The sequence below is a fragment of the Labrus bergylta genome, chromosome 2, assembly GCF_963930695.1.
Source record: "Labrus bergylta chromosome 2, fLabBer1.1, whole genome shotgun sequence".
Taxonomy (NCBI): domain Eukaryota; kingdom Metazoa; phylum Chordata; class Actinopteri; order Labriformes; family Labridae; genus Labrus; species Labrus bergylta.
Genome location: NC_089196.1, coordinates 15,287,131 through 15,310,454, shown reverse-complemented (window position 1 = coordinate 15,310,454; position 23,324 = coordinate 15,287,131). Strand labels below are relative to the sequence as shown.

The following is a 23,324-nucleotide window of genomic DNA, read 5'->3' as shown; positions in this document are numbered from 1 at the left end:
TTTGAACCCATACACACGAGTCCACATGCCACCTCCAGTATCGATAAGGACAGCAGGGATTTGTCACGTGAGCCAATAGAAACGGTAGCCTATAAATTGATGTTGCTTAAGCACAAAAGATGGTGTAGGCTAAATCCCAGAAATGCATTTTATATCGGCATAATATAAAAAAATAAAACAAATAAATTAAAAAAAAGCACTGGTCATACTGAGACTAGAGTAGCTGTGAAATAGCTGTAGTCTGGGCTTGAGTGGGGGTGTAGCCTGTGAGCCTATGGTAATGAGAGAGAGAGGAGGAGGGGGGGGATAGACGCGGGTGGACAGTGTGATGCTGTGCGTTATCTTCTGGCTAAATGAGGGTTGTCTTTCCCAGTTCAGGCAGCACGGCTTCTCCACCCTTCCAGCCAGGATCTGTAGTTCACACGACATCAGTAGGGCGCCTTTCGGATCTCCATTGGACCCAGCGCTGGATCTTCCACCGCGCTCCTGCCGCTGCTGCTCCATCACCAGCCCCTCAAAGCCCAGGGAGGAGAAGATGATCTGATTTTACGTGCCATGTGAAGAACGACATGTATCTGTGATTTAGCACGGTGACAAGAGTAGGGGAATGGAGCAGCTGTCATCAAATTCCTGCAGATCCACCGAAGGTGATACAGTGAAGGCTGTCGCTTAGAGAGAAGACCTTCATACGCAGCAGCAGGCAATCCGAGAGACACGTTTTTATCACCAGCGAGAAGGACCAGTCAGTGGTCAAGAGTCGCCTGTCATGTCGACCACAACAATGGGGTAAGTGTGGTTATTATCCCACAGGCTGAGTCCCTTATCACTCCTTTCTGAATGTAATCAGCTGCGGATGAACTTCCCTGCCATGGAAACAACACCACGCATATCACAGACGTTGACCCTGATGTGTATGCGTAAAAATATATCTATCTTATATTACTTCTTATATGCCCAATAAAGTAGTTTGACTATTTGTTCTTGAGTGGGAATCTTCTTGTGGCCTGAATGTGCTGCACACTCAAACAACCAAATCTGCTAAATATATAAGCAGATGAACCCTCTTTCCCCCATTGTACACGCTCTATTGGTAAAATTAAAAATCTCTTTCGGACCAAAATGCTGAATCACAAATGCTGGTACAGAAGTTGCCTCATCGTCAAACTTTCAAGATTAATTAGTGGCTTTATGTGCATTGATTCACAAAATACAAGTAACAGTGGTTCGTCAAAAAAAAATGAAGAAGATTTCAAATCCCCATTATTGCTTCAGAATAATAATAGAGTGAATAAGATCCGATTCTGTGGGTCTGTGCCCTGTGTTAACTCAGCAACACTATAGACAGTTATGTAATGTGAAAGAAAGCATAATGTGACAACAGCATTTCTCTCTAATATTCTCAAACAGAGATATGTGGTCTGATCTACTGTACATTTTGTTCCTGCTCTAGTGCAGGTTTAGGAACAGTAAATGTCAGGAGCAGGGGAATGTTAGCAGCTACAACGCTACACAGTGCTTCAGTAACAGAAAGTGGCTTCCTGTCTCTATGGTAGCACAGCGGCCGCTGCCTCACACATCCTCCACAACATGTATCCATCAGTGATCCGCCTAGTGCGCAGCGCTGCTCATTTGCATGTCCCCTAACCCTGTGCTCAGCGGTCCATTTCCCTTACCAAGCCTGTCGTCCATTAACAGCTGTCTCCCACAGTTCATTGTGATTAATTGCACAGCAGGAGGTTAATAATATGGCACAGGCATGGTGAGATTTAGAAGCATCAGCCAAAACTCCTGCATTAACTATTTACAATACACTGGAGGCCTCCCAGGCGCCCACTCTGCCCTCCTACAGTGTGGGCAGCACATCATTCAGCGGTCTCCCACTCAGCTGCAGCTCTCCACTGGGCCCTGCCACACTGGTGACTAACTTACTGTTATGCAACTGACTCAATGACTCAATTGATTTACAATGGAATACATTTTAAACTAGGATTCAAGCACTCCGCTGCGCACAGTGTGTTTGAATATGTGCAAGGTACAGATGACATGAGGCGGTATATACTGTAGCAGGTCTGTTGTCTGGCTGCCTGCCCATCAGAAAAGTCACAGACAGATAGAGTTACATTTCACTTCCGGCCTGGTGGCAGTGAAAACCAAGCCGTTTACAGTGCAAGGGGTTATACAGTAGCACAGAGGAGAACATTAGTGTTGGATGGGGCTGAAGATGCCTATCAACAGTCTCTGGTGCATTTTTACTTCCTTGGGCAAATACAATCAATGCACAGGCGGACTCAGTTTCTCTGCCTGTGTCTATGCTTGTTTGTGTGGGTGTGAGTGAGAGAGAGAGACAGAGAGAGAGAGAGAGGGAGAGAGAGAGAGACAGAGAGACAGAGTTAATGTCTACAGGAGAATTTCAGGTCATACAAGCCTCTCCCAGCAACATGAAGCTTTCTCGTGACCTCTCTCTACCTTAAATAAGCTCTACCTGCCTTAAAGCCCTGCTCTGTGGAATTAATGAAAAAACTCTGGATTGAAGGACAACTTTGAGACAGAGGCGGATGGGGGTGGAATTGGCGAGGGAAAGTGAGCTCTCCTGAGATGGCCAGTTGAATAATGCTTGCAGAGAGAGAGGCAGCTGAACAGTTAGAGGGACATATTGAAGTAGAAACTAAAATGTAGCCCTTTGAGGTATAAAAATGACACGTCAGAGTGTCTGTGTCCGGGTGCATTTGTATGTATCTAGTGTCTCTAGTGTTCACATCTGTGCAGTGTGCATCAAACCCCTCAAGCACAAGATGTGCTTAGGACAACTCACACCTGTTGCCTCTCCTGGAGCTGGAGGTGTGTGTGTGTGTGTGTGTGTGTGTGTGTGTGTGTGTGTGTGTGTGTGTGTGCGTGTGTGCGTGCGCTTGTGTGTGTGCGCCTAGCCATTCAGAGTTGTGTGTCATTTCAAACACAGGTTAAGGCTAAGTTCACTTACATAATACAACAAACATTGGTATCTAGCCATGCAGGATGTGTTTGTTCATTTATTTTTACCTTCAAAACCTTTTTTTGTTTGATCCCCCAGTTTTCAAGAGTTTTCTTGTAGAATATAGGTCCAAAGAAAACCGTCCACAATGAGGGCTGTAGATTATCTAATCTCATGGCTGATGACAATAATTGAGCTGTTCATTTTGTATCTGTAATGTCTGTTTTCCTGAGCTAGACCCTCAAATTTAACTTATTCTGTTTATACGCAACTCTACAGGTAAGTGGGGAAGTGTGTTGATGAAATCAATGGGTATTGACAATCAAAACCAACCTCTAGTCTATCTTTGTATCAGACCGCCTGTAGGCATTTATTTTTAATGTAGTCCTGTTGAGTTAAAGCCTGCATTAAATTGATAACAATAATTTAACACTCAATCAATCTTCTCTATTTAAGAAGCTTACTGTGAAAAATGAAATATTCAGAACCAATTTGTATCAGTCCAATACTTACAGACTGATGAACTCCGAAGAACATACATTTGCTGTGATGTCAGGAATATCTCAAAACCAACCAGCAACATGTTACTACCGACATTTGCAGCATCGATGATTCAGTGGTAGTATTAACAAAGACAATATTCTTACACTAGTAAAAATGTTAGAATTGTACTTATCCTATTAAACAATAACACAACATGTTTTCTGCTTATTGCTTTTCTTAATAGTGCTCTCACACCATCGATCCATCATCATCAGCCTGCTGCAGAAGTCAACCAAAAGTATCTCCAGCCCACAGCCCACTCATGTGACTCTTTGACGCTAAACCGAGGTCTTCCATAAGAACACTGATTGCGTTCCTAAAAGTTCACATTTGAGCAGCACAGCCATAGTTCACATAATTGTTTATACCACACTGTGTAGCAATTTAGAGCCTCCCACTCCCTCCATCATCTTCTACGCATTCTCTCCTCACCAACATTCATCACCTCCTCCACGCTCTCCTCATCTCTCCCTTCTTCTCTCACTTCATCACCCTGACTCTCTCTCTCTCTCTCTCTCTCTCTCTCTCTCTCTCCCTCATTCTGCCTGCCTTCTCTATGTATTTTAACATTCACGTTCCATCACCTGCCCTTGTGTCACACACTGCCCTCTGCATGCTAAACGAGCACCTCCTTCTTCTCATCCTCTTCCTCCACTACTTCACCACTCATTCACATCCCATTGAAAATACCCCCTCGTTTAACCCCTTGCTTTTTCTTTTCTTTTCCAAAGTCCTCAATGTCATAGTGAGATGGGCAGCTTCAGTCTTTGCATTTACCCTCTTATACACAGTTTATTAATGCGCCGGTGGAAGGAAGACCAAATTGTCACACTTTTTCTGACTGTTGAGTCTCTGTAGCTGTATGTGTCTGTAGATGCCATGCAGCCGCTATGCTAACATAAAGGTTTATAGGTAGAGTGCAAAAGGATCAACCAGTTCTGAATCAACCTCCATGCATTCCCATTTATGGCATTTTTTTTTATCAAGCTAAGGCTCACAATCACAGTTCAAATAATTGAAGTGGCAGCATGTATCCATGGCTTTCCTTGCTTTTAAAGGAAGCAACATATGTAGATAAAATAATGGTATTTTCATATTTTTGCACAAAGAATCGGTTATCTTTCCATATTTTATTTTTGCTGTCTTGAAAAGTTCTGCTGTAGGAGTAGGTATTACTTTTTTCGACAACTGGTGGGCGTCTTTTTGGAACCAAACTCTTTGGCACGAGCCTTCATGTAAGAATCAAAGCACAAGATCATTTCTGCGTTTGGTAGGGACACAATCGAGCAACAAGAAGCAAGAAAATTTGCAACAGCTCCATCACATTATGCAATGAAAAACGATGCCCGTTGCCAAGCGGCTATTGCACGGATCATACGGACAGGCTGTGAGGGAGAGATGTGATGCTGGGAGAGAGCTGAAATTACTCACAGTTCTGCCACTTACACTGCTGTCGATGATTATGATCATTCGCACACAGTACTCCACAAGCAGCTTTGTAGAGCGACATTAATCACCCCAAATTCACTCTCTGACTTCCTCTGCTCCCCACATTCCCCGTCATTCTCATTCTCTTTCTGTCTAACTTCCCTCGCTGTCTCCATTCTGTCTCTCCCTGTCTCCATGTTTTTCTTTCTTTCCCAGTCTTGGCTAATCACACACAGGAGGGGTGCTGCTGCTGAATTTTAATATTCATTTATACAGCAAGTCTTTGATGTCCCCCATCACCCCCTCTGTGCAGTGTAAGCACTTCTCTATCTACTGCTCTGCCAGCACTGCCAGCCCAGAATATCTCCCTCTGCACCCTGCGCTCTCAGTGTGTGTGTGTGTGTGTGTGTATGTGTGTGCGTGTGTATGTGTGTGTGTGTATGTGTGTGCGTGCGTGCGTGTACTGACTGTAGATATTACCACAGAAGTCCCAACAATGCTGGAATATATGAAGGCTTTAAACTGAGGAGTAGGGGATAAATGCACAAAGGTGAAGGTGGTGCATGAATGACGTATGAATGGAGGTCAGAAAAGAAGATGGCTGTTTTATAATCACCAACATTACAGGAAAAGAGGCGAATCCTCTCTCTGTGTTGAGTGTCACATAGAGGTCAATAAGGAATTAAGTCATCCAAAACCGAGCCAATCATGGGGTTTAAAATCATCTACATTTAAGCCACACAGGACAAATCCACGTGTACACTCACGCAGAAACACAGATTTAAAATTCCACCACCTCTGTGTTTATATATGCACATGCATTATTTTTGTCTGTGTGGAAACTGCAGCCCTGTGGGGTGTGTCTTTGACTGTGGCCTACTGTCTATATTTAGCCTTAAACCCTCTCCTCTTCCCCCTGTGCTCCCCAGTGTGACCCTCGCTCGGTGCTGCAGGCATTCCCATATCAGAGCAGGGAGAGATGGGCTGCCTTACAGAGAGCGAGAGAGTTTCTTTCAATTAGCTGCATGCGTTTAATGTGTTGCTTTGCAAGCCGAGAGATAATGCTTTCAAGGAAGTTTGAGATTCCGGTGTGTTTCGGAAAATCTGCTCAAGTTTGAAGGATCACTTTGTGTACAAGACATGTAGTTATTTGATAGCCTCCCTTTCTGTGCTGCAACTATGGAGGATGGCGAATTAGTCCTGCGGTTGTCAGGGCGATCTGACTCCCCTGTTGGGAACAGGAGTTTTGGTGCTGGAGTTGGTTTTGGAGAGACGCTGGTGTTGCGGCACAAAGAGGTTCACAACTTCTTCTTCGTCCCCTTTAGGGAGCAGCCCATCTACAGCACCCGGGCACATGTCTTCCAGATTGACCCCAACACCAAGAAGAACTGGTTGCCCACCAGTAAGCACGCCGTCACAGTGTCGTACTTCTATGACAGCACACGCAACGTGTACCGCATCATCAGCCTGGACGGCACCAAGGTGAGCAGCTGATCCAAACTGGCACTGGTCACCTTTCACAGTATGTTGGACACAAAACACAGATTTATCTACTGCTCTGCTACTGCATCAACTGTGATATTTTTTTTTATATTATATTCTTTAATTTTCACCAAATTAGCTATATTAAAGTGTGAAACAGGTTATCAAGTGTTAATGATGTTAATACGCTTTCCATTGGATTTTATTGCGCAAACACATCTTAAAAGAGCTCAGGATCAAAGCCTGTATCAAGACTGAAAGCTCATGTTTCATTGTGTGTATGCCTGCAACCACAGAGTTTGTGTGTGGGCATGTGTGTGTGCATGTGTGTATGTGTGTGTGTGTGTGTTTGTCAGCACTTCACAGCACCATGCTTTATGTCTCAGGATATATTTGTTTGTCATCTGGGTGGGATATTTCTACACACTCACTCCCTGCCAGTTATGGAGAGTTGGGAGGGATACAGTTAAATGGGAGAAACAGATGGCAGAGTATTAAGAAAATGTGTGTTAGCAGAAAGAAGCAGAGCAGCAGAGACAGGAAAGTGTGAAGCCAGGTGAATGCTGATAAATGTAGAGGGCTGTGAAGCAGGGTAGCAGTGAGTGAGTGAGTGTGTGTGTGTGTGTGTGTGTTTGTATCTGTGTGTGTGTGTGTGTGTGTGTGTGTGTGTGTGAATCATTTCTGATAGTCAATTTAGCAACAATCTCGTATCATACAGGATTCAATAAATATCTGATCACTTAATTCAACTATTGTATAACACATATACACTGCTCGCTGATCATTATGTATTGATGCTGACAAGAATGTTACACAACAGTGTGAATTGATTGGACATTAGTGTTATCTCCATTAGTGTTGTTAAACAAAGTGAATTATATAAGATTAAGAGTTAGCTGTATTATTTAGCCCATATTAGATAGAAGGATGAATTCTATAGCCTATTGATGTCAAAAACTTTTATGAAAACACAAAAAACGATACTGTGATGTCTCAGAAATGTCCAATTCATGAAGACATTGTTAATAAATTGTAAATCATTTTCTTTGACACATTTTCACGTTATTACTATCCAAAAACAGAAAAGAAAATGGTTGGGCAGAATGTTTTTATGCAGTGGTTTTGTTTCACTTTTGACAGTATTTAGGATAAACAAAGCTCATTGTGACAAAGGTGACATGTCAGCCGGTGTAGAACTGCTGCTCAGAGGTATTGATTACTATAAATTAATACACAATGATAATTGTTAGCAAAAATGCCTTTTTGGTCTTCTGAGGCCTTTGAAGACAATATACGAAAAATATAAAACTTTGCCAAAATTACCCTTTTATTTTAAGGCTCCATCAGTTATTTAAGCACTCACCAACTTTTGGACTGTTTTTCTTTATTAAATTGTAAGCACCTCATTTTCGATTTCTATTGTGCTCACTGCTGCTGTCCTGTTTCCAAGTACAAGTACCGGTACATGTTCTTGATGTGTATTGCTCTGTGTCTCTCACTGATGCATAACAGAGTCTGTGACTGAAGACTTTTTGTTCCTCGCATTGAACTTGTTGTGTTGGTGTGTGTGAGTCTGCATCACTGTAGACATATAGAGCAGTTGTCTGTACTCTTTTCTCAAACATAAATACAAACACAGAAAAATATAATTTTTCTAAAAGTTACAAGGCTTGAGGTAATTGAAAATGTATATCTAATAAAACTTTGATTCATCTATTATTCATTGTAAAATGCACCCTCTCCATGTGATACATTCAAAGACAACTATCAGTCTGAAATTTAAATATTCAGTTTAAAGTTGCTTCAAAAGTTTAAAATTTGAAGCAATGAATGTTCAATAATTATAAAAGAATAATAAAGATTGTGCCTTGTAAAATATCATTTTGCTTACATTGATTTCTTATTATTCAACTCATACATTAATTGACTAATTGTATCAGCACTAATGTAGCAGAACTGATCGGAGAACCTTAGATACAATACAATTGAGGCACAGATACCAACAATTCAAAATAAAGAAAAAGATGCAACTTTTCATTTGTTATTCAAACAAAATGATGTTAAACAATGTTTTCCTCTGATATGTTGTCTGAACAATGCTCATTCAGACATACAAAAAGCTCACACAACAATGCTAAAGTTCATGTATAATGTTATATTTATTTTGTGGTGTGTCTCTGTCCTACAGGCAATAATCAACAGCACCATCAGTCCCAACATGACGTTCACAAAGACCTCACAGAAGTTTGGCCAGTGGGCAGACAGTCGAGCCAATACTGTGTATGGCCTGGGATTCTCCACTGAGCATCATCTAGCCAAGGTACCACCTGCATCCAGCACACACACACACACACACACACACACACACTGCATGCACTACAAACCCTTTGGCATCAATTAGACTTTTCTTCTTTACCTTTTCCCCCTGAGAGAGGTTGACATTTATTTATTTTTTATTCTTGTTGCTATAGCTTCTCTCAGAGTGTAAAATGTGTTCAGCAGTCAACCCTAATGAGCCTTTTCTCTTTGTGTATCTGTGTGTTTATTAGAGGTATGCACTGTATATGTGTTTGTTTGGCTGTGTGTGAGTAGGTGTCGGTTTCTCTGCGGTATGATTACCATATGCTCTGTCTTGAACCAAGGACAACAACAGTCACAACCATGCGCTCACACACACACACACACACACACACACACACACCCTCAGTGTGAGAAAACAATATTTAAGAGGCTGATAACATAACCTGGTTTGATGTTTTGTCCTTGACAATAAAAACAATCTTGTGACATGACCTGAAGGCTGTCAGTAATTAGTTGTCAGATCTCCAAATAACTTATTTTCAGCTGCTTTATTTTAGTCATAATTTTATTAACTTGTTACGCATAAGAACTCAAACTGTATATAAGTGGAAACGTAACTTGTAACTTGTTGTTGTATCTACATTAAGATAAAAAGAAACAAAGCTCTTCACCAACTGGTCCGTGCTTGGTGGCCATGCTCAAATTTCTTTTGTCGAACTACAAGAAAAAAAGGTTCAGTCAGTTGTCTTCGCAAGATATGTTAAAATAGAACCTAATAATTAAAAAAATGTAAACAATACTGTTCACTACAAATAAAGTCCACTTTTAGCCTATTCTAAGAGTTTGACGGTTTTCCTTTTGTGATTTAGTACTGTACATACAAAATTGTTCTTAGACAAAAACAAAAATGTTATGGATAAATTGTATTTAAAATCTGGTTTATTATCGATCTGAAGATTACTATAAAAACGTTCTTACATTTTCCCATCTTCGAGGCCTATCGAGTTCATCATTATTTAAACTGATTTACAGTGTCTGAGGTGTATACTTTTGCAGTCTTAACAGACACCCACCTGCCAATAAAATGTATTTTCTGTGAATTAAAATTGAAGTAATTAGATTCACTTCTCAGATGACTGCAGAGACAACACTCCTGGAGCACTTAGATTGGCAATACTGAATTTAGACCACTGTTCCAAGAACTATTATAACGCGCTGAAGTGAAATGATATTGAGTTACGTGTTTCAGCTCCACTAAAGGCGGCTCCAGCAGCAATTTGATTTCCTCAACGCCCGGCCCTCAGTAGTGCTGAATATACTAAATAACTCTGTAACACTGTGATAACAGTGTTGGTGATGAACCCACCACCCTAAAGGGGCATTGGGATATGTGCGTGTGTGAAAGTGCCAGAGTGTTTATATCTGTTCAAAGCCCCCCAGCTCAGCTCGCCTTACTGCTTTGGACTGACTGCATGTATCTTTGCTCTCCACTTAATAACCCGGAATAAAACTTGCGCCACAGACAACTTCTGATTAAAGTTTTTTTTTTCAACTCAAAACCACAATGAAAAAAGTCTGCTTTGCTCTCTGTGTGTGTGTGTGTGTGTGTGTGTGTGTGTGTGTGTGTGTGTGTGTGTGTGTGTGTGTGTGTGTGTGCGTGCGTGTGTGTGTGTGTGTGTGTGTGTGTGTGTGTGTGTGTATGTGTGTGTGTGTAACGTTGACCTAGTTAGCTCATGTTTCTGTTCAGGCATTATGGGAAGGGGCCTTCTTTTCTAAGTTCAACTGTGTGTCCCTAACCTTCCTCTGGCTTCATGTCTGACCTGTTAGACACTGAGCTGTTTGTGTGTGTGTGTGTGTGTGTGTGTGTGTGTGTGTGTGTGTGTGTGTGTGTGTGTGTGTGTGTGTGTGTGTGCATATAGGGCTTTAGTGCACAGATTAATCCACGTTTGTAAGCATTCCAGTCCATACTGATGGATGTTCACTGTGTTCAGTTCGCAGAGAAGTTTGCAGAGTATAAAGAGGCGGCACGGCTTGCTAAAGAGAAGAGTCAAGACAAGATGGAGATGGCCACGTCACCTTCTCAGGTATGGTCATAATCCTCACCCCCCCCGAATTCTCAACCTTTTTTTTGGTTAACCTACTACTACTACTACTTCTCATCACCTCCTGTAACAGGCTCTTTGTTTATATTGATCATGCCAAGCAAAGAGTGACTTTCCCTTTGGTGATTTTGTTTCATGAAATTTCTGATCAAGGTAAATTAAGAGAATTAGAAAATAATCAGACAGAGAAAAGACACAAAGGACATTTGGAAAATTAATTAAAAATGTATGGGAGTAGATGTATTCAGATCCTTCCCTTCAATAAAAGATATATTTAGCACATGAATGTAAATGTTTTCCCGTCATTCAAGTCATTTAAGTAAAATCATTGTGGTCGTCTGTTTTTTTAATAAAAAATTTTGAAATTCTGAAGAAGGTCGGTAAAAGATCAGTGTTCAGTACGCCAGAGAGCTCTGCATGGTGAGACATGCAGACTGCAGGCATTTGTTAGCCACTGGTATCGTCTGATTCTGAAAGGTTCTGAAACACTGTTGTTACCAAGTCCCAATACCTCTCTGGGTTTGTGCACACGCTCACAGTTTACACACCTGCACCACCAGCTAACTTCTCCTGTCCTCCAGTGCCCATAGAAGTTTCCCCCCTCTGTCTTTCAGACTTTGAGTCTCCATCTGCAGAGAGTTTTTCCTCGGTGTGCTCTGGTCCATAAAAGGATCCTCTTGCAGTAAACGGTGTTTCACATTGGCTGTAAAAATAGCTCATTCTTATAGAACCCATGAAAAGAAAAATACATTTTCCCCATATTAAACCATTTTTTCTTAAAATTAGTTAAATTATGTGGCGCAAGCTGTATAGCCTAGCTTTCGTGCCTGCACTCTGTCTGGCCTCTCCTTCAAGGGGTAACGGTGACTGGAATATATCCTGTGGCAAATATACTTATTATTGAAAAGTACTTCATACAACCCCCTTTGAAAATTAACAAACTATCCCTTTAAGACGAACATTACCCTGGGCAAGTTCATTGGCTATTTAAACGATGTGGGTGCTGGGCGTGAGAATGACATCAGCATCAGGCGGAAAATAGGAAAGACACCAGACGCTTTGCGCCAGGCGTACCATAGGACCCTTAAACTTAATTTTCCTGCCCCCTTGGAGGTCCTTACACCGAGGTGCAAACTGACAGTCCTTACATAATATGCAAAAATATTACATGTTCCAGAAAGTGTCCCTACATACAGTGAAGAAGACAAAGCTCTCTCATAACACCCCATAAATAAGTGCACAATTAGTCAGTGTGTATTTCCCTGCACCCTATCTTACAGTGTTTTGTGAGGGAGAGAAAATTAGCTTGTTCCAGCGGCAAATCTCCAGAGAAATCTTTTCTTTAATCTAGAGGCCGTTAACTGGCTTTATGTCCTTGTCAGTTCATTATGGAGGGTGGAGGAGCAGCACCCTGCTGCACTGCACTTTAATACGGTTAACGCTGCTGCCCACATGGACTGAAATGTTACAGTGTTGGGCTTCCCATGGGCGGGGAAGGTGTTTCTTTATGAAGCCAAGTGGACAGCTGGGTTCTCAACAGGGTTTGAAGGCGGCATGTGCACAGGTCACTACCACACTGAAGTGACACAAAAGAAAGACTTTGTGCATCAGTAAAGAAAGACCGCAGCCTCTCTGCTTTAAGCCTGCAGTGGTCTACTGGAGCGGTCTGCTTTGTTTCTCTACTGATTGTTTCAACCACATGCCTCCCTCCAGATCCTCTCTTTTCTCTTTTCTCTAAATGAAGCGCTAAAACATAAGAAATAAATAATTGTGCTGAGAGCTAAATGCTATGTGCTGGTCCCATTAGGCTGCAGGTTCCAGTGGAAGTGCACCATGAACAGATTTTAAATAGTATACTAATGAATGCAGAGTGCAAAATGTAACACCATCCATAATCCCTCTCTTATCGCTCACTTCCTTCTTGTACATTAGAGATGTAGGCTACATGCCATGTCATTGAGCAACTGTGTAGTGCCCGAGCCCTGTGTCTTAATAGATTTGTTTAATGTACGAGCAGAAGCTAAATGATTTGTCTGTCGTGTAATTCTGTGTGCTATGGGACAGAAAGATAAGCACTAATCTGTCTATTTCTTGGCCTATAGGCGTGTAGAGCAGTTCACTGCAGGCTAAAGTTTTTAACAACACAACATGAGCTTTATGAGTGTCAGAGAGAGCATCTCCGCCATCTGTTAAAACATAAAAAATGCACCTGTTGGGTACCTCACGTCAGTACGTTACAGGGACAGTATGAATCATATAAATGTATGAGACTCACCTTGTTGTTTTCAAGAGGTTGTTATCATCACTTGACTTTGTTATACATCTAGTTACCTTTGACATAATATTATTATAAATTATTAATATTATTATTCTTAGAATTGATACTAATCAGTATTTTGTATATAATTAGTTGCTTTATAAATCTGTCAAATGTCAGAACATCTATTAAAAGTCCTTTGTTTATTATGTTATTGTTCAAGTCTTTTCATCGAATAAAACAAACCTTGTTGGTTCATGTTTGTAAAACGTGTATTTCTGCCCACCTGTTTTCTTTTTCTTCAATAAATGCCTTTAACCTTTGGGCTGTTGATATCGCAAAACAAGAAAAGTCAGATATTTAAAGAAAAAAATGTCAAATATATTATTGACTTGTTTACTTGCCTTTAGTATCATTAAATAAACAATTTACATACCTAAGACTGTGTTTAGGCAAAAACAGATGTTATTAAAACTTAAAAATGACCGTGTATTAAAGCATTTGTGACCTCACTATAGGTTTAACGTCTGATGTTTTGAAATGTTCAATAGAGTGTCATATGTCTAAATTTGACTAAACTATTGTTTTGCTTTTATAACTGTCATCTTGAAATTGGCTAACTATTAAACACTATAACTGAAATAAATAATCAATTTTTTGGGTGATCAAAAAATGTCAGTTTGATTGTTGAATTCTTGTTGACAGTAACAGCTGAAACTCTTTCTCACTTTTAGGAGTCTCCAGTAGGTGAGCTCTCATCCCCTCTGACCCCCGTGACCCCGCCTATGGAGAGCATCAATGGTACTGATGATATTTGTGACACGACTCCCAACTCAGACACCTCTCCAGGTCCTGCGCAAAACGCGCTGGCATTCGCACACAGGTACATCCCACAAATTATCATCTCATGTCCTCATGTTTACTACAACACTGATTTTACTGTCTGACCAAATAACCTACTGTCAAAGTCAGATTTCACACAGAGCCTAAATTACACAAAGTAATACTTTACGGTGGATAGATCAAATATTTGAGCTGCTTTTTGTGTGTCTGAGATACAGAAATATTTACCTCTCTTCCTTGATCTTTCTTTCATATGCATGCACCTTTATCTGTTTCATGTTAGCATGGCAGTGAACTCCATCTATTCACTGCTCTCTCGTGTTTTTCCTCTTCAGGGAGCAGTTAAAGACTTGTCGGGTCTGTTCTTTCTGATAGGGATGTCTTTACAAGTCCTGACTACGGCGGCATCATAGCTGCGCAAAACAAAGAGAGTCGTTTTAGGCACAAACCTTCCCAAAAATAAAAGAGCCTTGATTGCACGTCAACAACAGGGAAGGGTTTTTTTTTTGTTTTTCACAAACAAGATGCGCTGCCTGTTTACTAACCGCTAAAACTAAGCCACCAGCAGCAGCCATTCACCATATTCATAATGTGGCCATTTGACATCCCTATGGAATCTGACATATAACTATCATTCATCACTAATAGATCAGCTAATGATAAGAAAATGACAAGAAAAAAAGAGAGGAAATCCAGAGGGCGATTGGGACATTTTTGCAGTTTAAACAACATTTGTATTCACCCATTAGCGAGCGTTTGAAAACAGCCAACGTATGGTATAGGAAAGTTAGGAACAAGCTAGGAAATCATGCCTTTCCTAAGTTTAAAGGTAATTTTATCTAGGAATTGGTTGATTGCTAACATTAGCTGTGATCAAACTGTAGCTTAAGGCAGCTAACAAAAATAGAAATGTTGTTTTTTACAAAAAAAAATGGCCTTTTTGGATGGATTTGGATTTTCACTACCTTTTGTCTTTTCAGTCGCTGTTCATTTGGAAAGCAGATAAATAATAACGAATTGTCAGAATTACAATGTCAGAGGAAAATAACAGCCATGATCAATATGATCAATAAGGGTGCTATGAATTTTTAGCAGTTACTCTCTTGCTCACACACTGTCAGTACACTTAACCAGCAAAAGATGTCACTTAGGGTGTTTCTCGGGAGTGAGGAATTATTTAAGTTATTATTAGGACCAATCTGAGCATGCCTGTTAAACCAATTATTTATATATTAAAGTTTTCCTACTGCAATGCAATAACATTATTTTTTAATGCAAAATCAAATCTTTTGACTGTTTATGTTGTTGGAGTGTGGAACTGTGTCACCCCTATGCATGCCTACAACAAGCTGTTGTAAACCTTCCTGCTGTCTTTGTGTCCTGTCAGCAGACTAAATATTGAAATGGACAATACATATTTCTTGTGATTGTCAGTGCTGCTTCATATACTGTTTATTGTGTACTTAAAAGAGGTTGAACTTTCATGTATATATGTTTGATTTTTATGATGGCATTCTGGAGAGGTGTGGCTGTGAGGCTGATCACCAAAAAGTGTCGATTAAGGGTTTATGTAAGACTTATATAACATACTGTGGGCAGTGTGAGGCAGAGTGCGTGTGTATGTATGTGTCATAAAGAGGGAAGAGAGGGAACGACAGAGAGGAGTGAATTGTATAAACTCTGAACATGAGTCATCGATACCTTAACATCCACCAACCGCATCAATGCTCACTACGATAAATAGACCGAACAGGAGGGTATAGACAATCACTCCAAGTCATTAGAGTGAGTGAACTGTTATTTCTCAGGAGAGTAAATGTTTCCAATATCTACTGTAACTTCTAGTTGACTGTACACAGATTTTTTTCATTTGTAAAATCTCTGTAATCTTGTGCTACTTATTTGATTATATCTCTGGTTACATTTCTTCTTTAATTAAAGATTTCAATCAAGCGCTTAATGTATCATCTTTTTTTTTTGCTTTTTTTGGTGTCTGACAGTAGACTTGACACACGTTTTGATATTTAAAGATCATTCTAGAAATCTGTAAAGACAAAGCAATGTTTATTGGTGAGGTAAAAATCTGTAAAGCTGTGACAAGCTCAAGCGCAAATGCTTAAAAATCCCTGCTTTAACATCATGAGCTTTGTGAGGCTTCACAGTTCTTAGTGAGCAGTGAGAGCTGAATGTAGAGAGGACACCCACTGCCTACTGCAGCCCTGCTGCTGATGTGTCTATTAATGCTGCATGCGTGGGAGACTGGGTCGACTCTCGGCATTCGCAATGGCAAGCAGGGACGTAGCGAACCTTCCTCTTGTATTTCACAAGGGCATATGCACAAAGGATAGATGCTAGGACAGTCCAAAAACACATAGCCTCTTTTGGTATCAGTATTGCTATTCATATCTATAATATTAACTGTGTGTATCATCTCAAATTTCTTAACAGATGCTCCATTCGCTTTTCATGAGCTGCAAACTCCAGCTAAAATGTGTTTTATGTTAATTTGTGGAAGGATGTTAAAGTTTGTAGTTTATTTAACGGCCTAAAGAAAATACTAAAATGCTCCAAGTGTATTTTTAAGTATCTTGTAATTTATTAGGGTTCAGACACACAGGTGTCTGCTGTCTTTTGCACCACAGCTGTTTGATGGTCTATAGGTTGGTTTCTGGAATTACATAAAATATCTCCATAACATGTGCCCCACATGGCTGTGTCGTGGGGCTGTGTAGGCAAGTATGAGTGGGAAGAGGCAGGAGGATGAGATACATGGAGGGCTTTGAGAGGGGTTTTTTATATCCCTAGGATGTAGGCGGATTGGCAGGTCTGCAGTGGAGTCATTTGATCAGTTTTATGAATATTGACAGACTTTTTGTTAGGAATGCTTCGGCTGTATAGGCTGTGAACGGTCTTTTCTTGTTTTGGAGGTGTAGGTGTCGGTCAGTGGGTTTGTGGTAGAACGTAGATGTACCGCTGTTGTACGTCACAGTGCCAGGAGCACCTCCGCTCCTCCAGTGCTGCCATGGCAACTGCTCTGGCTCCCTGCTTCTTGAAGTGCTCTGTAAGGAGGAAGAACCTACCTGACAACGCTGAAGTGTCAGGACACAGCAAAACACAAGAGGGCTGTAGAAAACCTTCAGAGTCATACAAGGTTATCTTATGTGAGCTTTATTGAGCCTGGGAGCAGCAATAGACTTAACATTGCAAAGTAGGAAAGCAGGAAACTGGCTTTAGCCTGGACTTTTATTCAAGAATGTATTGGCAGTGTGTACAGGTCAAGTCCAAACCACTCAAAAATTCAACACTGAAATCAAGAAAAATAATTTAAAACCAACTAAAAACACGCATGCAATAAAACAATTGCCATGACAACCCACAAAATCTTGCCCTGTGCTGTAGTATGTTTGTTTTTTGTTTAGCAGAATTATGCTAAAACAAAAAAAACATGAAAGTAAAATATGTAAAAGTATTTAAATTGTTGAAAAGATGGAGAATTTCAAAGAAAGGGATTTTTAGTTTTACTTGAAAACAGTTATTCATCAAATGCAAGAAGAAAAAAAAAACACCAAATAAATTAAAGCAGATATAAACAGAAAGTAATTGCTTCTTCAGTTATAATAAAAATACATAATGACCAGCAACTAAAAAAAACATCAGGTAATAATAATATTCTCATAACAAGTCTTTAATGTTGTACATAAAAGTATCCAGATTCTTCTTACAGTAAGCATCTCAGTGACACAGCAGCGAACTTACCCTCCATGTGTCTCACACACCTTCAGCTTGTCTCTGCTGTCCTCAGTCAGATCTGTGCTCCGGTGCCATCCTGAAACCTTTCAGCAAGAACTGTTTAATGAAGATGAACAGCGGTGTCAAAGCGTTGTGCACTCTTTTGTCTCCTCTGATTCTCTCTCAATCACTTTCCCTCTGCCTTCTCCGTCTGTCTCCATCTTCACATCTTGACGTCTCGTCTGCTCTCCTGCTCTCCGAGCTTTTCTGTGGGGTTTATACATTGGCCGGGCTGCCTGCCTTGGTGACAGCATCGCTCCATGTGTGTATGTGTTTGTGTGTCAGTTGGTATGTGCCAGTGTAGGATGAAGTGTCGTCTCCCTCCTATGCGTCACACACGCAGACAAACTTGCTCTAACAGAGGGGGCGGCTGTTGTGTAAGAACTGAAGGCGCTGTGGGAGTCCAGAGTGGATTAGATCTGGGCTTTCTCTCTTCTACGCTTCACAGAGTGGGTGTTATGGCATAGTGGAGTGCTGCAGTGTGTGCGTGTGTGTATATGTGTGTCAGTGTAGGGGGGCGGAACAAAAGTGAAAACAAAATTTTTATGGGTCATACATAGACCCTCATCACTTCTTCAGCGAACGAAGCTTCCTTTTGTGTTTTTCTTTGCGTTCTTTTACTGCTGTGAGGACTCACTGTGAAGTACGTAGGAGTAGGAGCTCTTTTTCAAGGGAACTTAACTCAATGTCAGCACTCGACAGCGTTTAGTTCTATCATACATTCTCCTGCCTGAGGTTGACATTACGTGAGAGACAGAGAATAGGCATTATGTAAATCTTCAATGAATGCCTGCAGTACTCATGTCAAAAAGGGGAGATGCACAGCGGAAGTGTAGTCCCTCCAGAAAGTAGAGCTTATACATACATATATATATATATATAGCAGAATGTCAACAGTTATTCACGATTAATGTGGAATGAAATTCCATTATTTCACTTTTAAAAATGAGGATTGTTAGGTTTGTCTTAAACTAAGAATACTTTACTTGCTGTTTGAATTCAACGCTGCTTTTATTTTGAAATACGGTAACAACCTTCGGGTAGATCGAAGGTCCTGACATTAACTTTACCACGGAAAAAGGAACTTGTTACTTAAAACAGCTAAAAGGAACAGTAAACAAGTGAAATGCTTGATGTCATAAGGTTGATATTACTTTTGTCTCTTCAACTGAGCTGTCTTAAAGTTTTAAGTGAAATGAGACGTTCAAAGATGCAGCAGTGACGTTCTTTTTCATTACTTGGACTACAGGGAGACACTGCGGTGCCTATACATTATGCGCCTAAAGAGACATAGCATGCAATTCATCACAATAATATACATATAGGCTACACTTTAACTCTGGGCTAAAGAATACCCAACCAATATGTATTTTTGTCCACTAACCTTTTTTCCCATATATACCCCTCCATCATAAACTCAATTCAATCACATTCAATCACTTATCCGTCATCTCTCATCTCATCTTCTCGTCTGTTAGTAGCTGGACCAGATTAGGCTCCAGCCAGTCTGAGGATATAATCTCAGATTACAGTGCATGGGGCAGACAGCTGCACTCACAGCTACTGGCCAGGAAGTGTCGACCCCCAGTTTGAGTATCTGCTGCAGGATGGGCGGATGAATGCATGGATTACTCAATGAGTCTTGATGGCAAAAGGTTGAGGAGCACATAGGGTTTTTCAGATTATAACCCCATCACACGTTTTTCAGATGTGAAAAGTTTACATGTGTACTACAGCTGTGGCTCAGTTGGTAGAGTTGTCGTCTCTCAACCGGAAGGTCGAGGGTTTGATCCTCAGCTCCTGCAGCAACATGTCCAATGTGTCCTTGGGCAAAACACTTAACCCTGAATTGCTCCCACTGCTTCGTCTGCGATGTATGAATGTATATGAATGGGATTAGTTACCTCTGATGGTCTCACTACATGGATACCACTTCCATCAATGTGTAAATGGGTGTGAATGGGTGGGTGTGACATGCAGTGTAAAAGCGCTTTGAGTAGTCAGAAGACTAGAAAAGCGGTATATATATAAACTCAAGTCCATTTATCATTTACCATTTACAAAAACAAGAGCTCTTACGATTTATGTTACTGTTTGTGGTAATCTGATACTTTCTCTGTGTTCTGCAGCCCGGCAATGACAAAACACTGGGAGGCCGAGCTGGAGGCACTAAAGGGGAACAATGCCAAGCTAACGGCAGCGCTGCTGGAGTCCACAGCCAACGTTAAACAGTGGAAACAGCAACTGGCTGCCTACCAGGAGGAGGCAGAGAGACTACACAAACGGGTGAGAGACAGGGCACATAAAAAAGCTTGCATGTTTCCCTGTGTTATTGGTTCATTCAAAACAAACCGGAGGGATCATTAGAAAGTGATTGTGTGATTTCAAGATGAGAGGATGGAAGAAAAACACTCACAGTGGAGATGAGTGTTGGCATGGGGAACAGAAATGAAGAGTTGGTCTGGAAATGAAAGTCAGGTTGAGATCAGAGTTATGCCGTCATGGTTTGAATCTCGATTTTCCTTTGTGTCCTTTAAGGTCACTGAGCTTGAGTGCCAGAGTAACCAAGTTCCAGTGATCAAATCCCAGAAGACTGAACTCAACCAAACCATAGAGGAACTGGAGAATACGCTTAGAGATAAAGAAGAGGTGAGATTGTGCCTTGCTAATTTGTAATGGCTTATGTAGAAACATACCATCATGTCGCTGCCGCACAGCATTAAATCTGTTTCTATGTTCTGTAGGAAATGGAAAAGTTGAAAGAGGAACTGGAAAACATGAATGACTTAATGGAGCAGAAAGACACCCTTACCCAGAAGCTTGAGGTAAGTAAGACGTATCAAACAAATAACTGTTGACCAGCAGCCCAAAGTGAAATTAGTAAAAAAAAACTGCTCATAATGCTGTTCCTCCTTCTCCAGGAGACAGAGCTACGCGGGCGAGTGTTGGAGGAGCAGTTGGCAGGGGCCGAGCAGCGGCTGGAGGAGAATCAGGAGGAGCAGGAGAACTTTAGGAAGAGCCTGCGGACGCTGCTGGAGCTCCTGGACGGCAAGATCTTTGAGCTGACAGAGCTCAGAGACACCTTGGCACGGCTCATAGAGGAGGCCAGCTAGAGTCAGAGCTCCCATCTCCACAGACAGAGCCATATGATAATTTGCAACCCTACAACCCCAATTACCCGCCGACTACACACCAACTTCAACAAATTACAACTGCTACAATACACTGCCCCAATTCTGGTTTTGCTCAAAAAGGGCAGCTAACCCCTCTTTTATAACTTGCAGGCATCAAGTTCCAACCAACTGCAGGCAATCCTGTAGTTCAAGACAACACAGGGACTACCTCATCTTGCCTTCTGATCGGCTGGTGTAGGCGTAACCCCGGTTGAATTGATCCCCCTCAGTTGTAACAATTCCACTGCACCTGCCTCCAAAAACCACACCACTGAACACCCCACACTCACAGATTTAACTTGAGAACTGTGCCTCAGTGCCATCTGCTGTTTGACTGGGAGAGCTGCAGCACAGCTTGCAGCATCACATCATTACACACAAACACCCCCTTTTCTTCCTCTCTAAACTGCCCCCCCAAGGGGAATGTTGAAAGTCATGTGGAAATAAATGCTGTTAAGACTCAGAGAACTGCGCCAAAGCTGCCAAATCCCCCCAAAATATTGTCCTCTGACTAGCAGATGCTTTGATCCAAAGTGACTTACTGTACAGAGAAGCTCTGAACAGAGAAACAGCGAAAGAGAGTCCTACGTTTTACCTCGGGCTGCCAGCGGAGTGTCACTTGAAACAGAGATTCAAAGGATGGCTCTCAGTCTTACCTATTGGCCTGTGTTGACTTCAGTGCTGCTCCCTAGCTTGGACACACAGGCTGCTGGGAAATCAAGTTTGGTTTTCTTCTTCATTGGATATTAATGACTGCTAAACTATATCCACCGCCTATTTAAAACCCTATACTATAGATGAATATTGAATCTTCCAGCGTCAATGTTAATGCTACACTGAAAATTTAGATTTGACATGAAGTTCCTGTATCCAGACTGCTTCCACCATCGCTGACAGCTGACCTGTCTTCCTGCCAAACTCAGTGTGGTGTGTGTTCCCAAACAAGGCCTGACCTACAATATAGCGTGTGCCTTCAAAGCACACATGCGTGGACACATGTTTGTGTGTGTGTGTGTGTGTGTGTGTGTGACTGATTGTTTTGTGCTGTGAGAGACATACCCTGTTATTGGATGTTAAGGCCTACACACACACACACTGAGCAATACCAGACAGGCTCTATATGACACCTCTATGTAACTCAATCAGGTAGTCTACTCAGTGGACTCATGCAGATAGGTCAAATGCAACTCAGCTCAACCCCCCCCTGTCCAACAGAAAGTGTACTGCTGTTGACCGCGAACCTGTGTGGCAGCCCTGTCTGGACAAAGTAGTGCATCATGAAGGGCTCATAGAGTGTCATCTTAGTGTTCTTAGATCTCCACCCCGGGTGAAACTGGCCACAGGTTTTCACTCCACAACCCAGAACTGTACTCAGTTTCTATTGTTTTTTACACAGGATATAACACTAATGACATAATAACAGAACTGTATAGGACAACTTTCTACTCCTAACACCAATTGTAAATGAATGGATGGATAACTTCAATTCAGTAACACCCTGCAGTGGCTTATTGTTGTGTATTAACCCATGGATAAGTATTGCATAGTCATTGTAGAGTATCTAATCTGTAGGTAAACAATGAAAACCTCTTCAACATATATTTAATAAATGAGTAACAACACAATGTAAACACAGTGTTTAACATTCTGTATAGAAAAATAAATTCACTTATTAAGCAGCCCCCCTTTTCCAATAAAACACAAAAATATATATCTTACAATCTGTTCCTCCAAAATCACTTTATTATTTCTAAAAGTATATCCTCACGCAAAGTACTGCTTATCTTACCTTTCTATTGAGCACCCTGTTTGCACTGTGTTATTACACTGTTGTAACTACATTATATAAAGAGATTTGCATTAAATACTAGCACAGCATTATTCTGTACTTTTTGTAGTTAGTTACACAGGTTAATACACTGGAATAAGACCGATGTTAAGGGAGAAGTTACCTGCTTTTTTCTTTCTTCTTCTGTTTTAACTTTGACAGTCGAATGACAGAGATGGAATACCTTAATATTAATGCTGTTGTTAATGAATGCCTTTGTACAGTAGTGGATAAGAAGCTTTTCATTCTCCTGTTTTGTTACTTATGGTATTTAAATGTAGGTAATATTATTGTATTTAGAGGTATGAGAAGACTGGCAATATTTTTGACTATTTAAAGTAATTTTGAACTCATGATATTAAAGAGGTACCTCAGGCAAAGACGTGTGTAGATTGGTGAGAGTTGTGTGTTTGCAGGTGAAAGGATTTACCTAATGCTGGTAAAAAAAAGAAAAAGAAAAAAAAAGATCACACCTGTTGGTGCTGCAGCCAAACTTAATCCTTTGTTGAATTCAAAACAAAGACAGCCCTACCACTCCTTTGTGAAATGAGAAATGTTATGTTTTATATTCAAATACAGTGACCACAGAATTCAGTGTGTGCAATTCACG

The 23,324-nt window shown here is 41.0% G+C and overlaps 1 protein-coding gene across 2 annotated transcripts; it reads left to right on the top strand.

Annotated features, from left to right (window-relative positions):
• Positions 1–290: 290 nt before the first annotated feature.
• Positions 291–23,308, top strand: homer1b (homer scaffold protein 1b). Of its 2 annotated transcripts, XM_020653624.2 has the most exons (9): positions 291–786; positions 6,265–6,421; positions 8,610–8,741; positions 10,714–10,806; positions 13,816–13,964; positions 19,843–19,999; positions 20,252–20,362; positions 20,458–20,538; positions 20,635–23,308. In XM_020653624.2, exons 1-9 carry the CDS (start codon positions 767–769, stop codon positions 20,824–20,826), a joined length of 1,092 nt encoding a protein of 363 aa, XP_020509280.1. In that variant the 5' UTR covers positions 291–766; the 3' UTR covers positions 20,827–23,308. The 2 variants fall into 2 exon arrangements, with proteins under 2 accessions (XP_020509280.1, XP_020509279.1); XM_020653623.3 differs by lacking the exon at positions 291–786 and having other exon boundaries at positions 5,876–6,421.
• Positions 23,309–23,324: the final 16 nt, after the last annotated feature.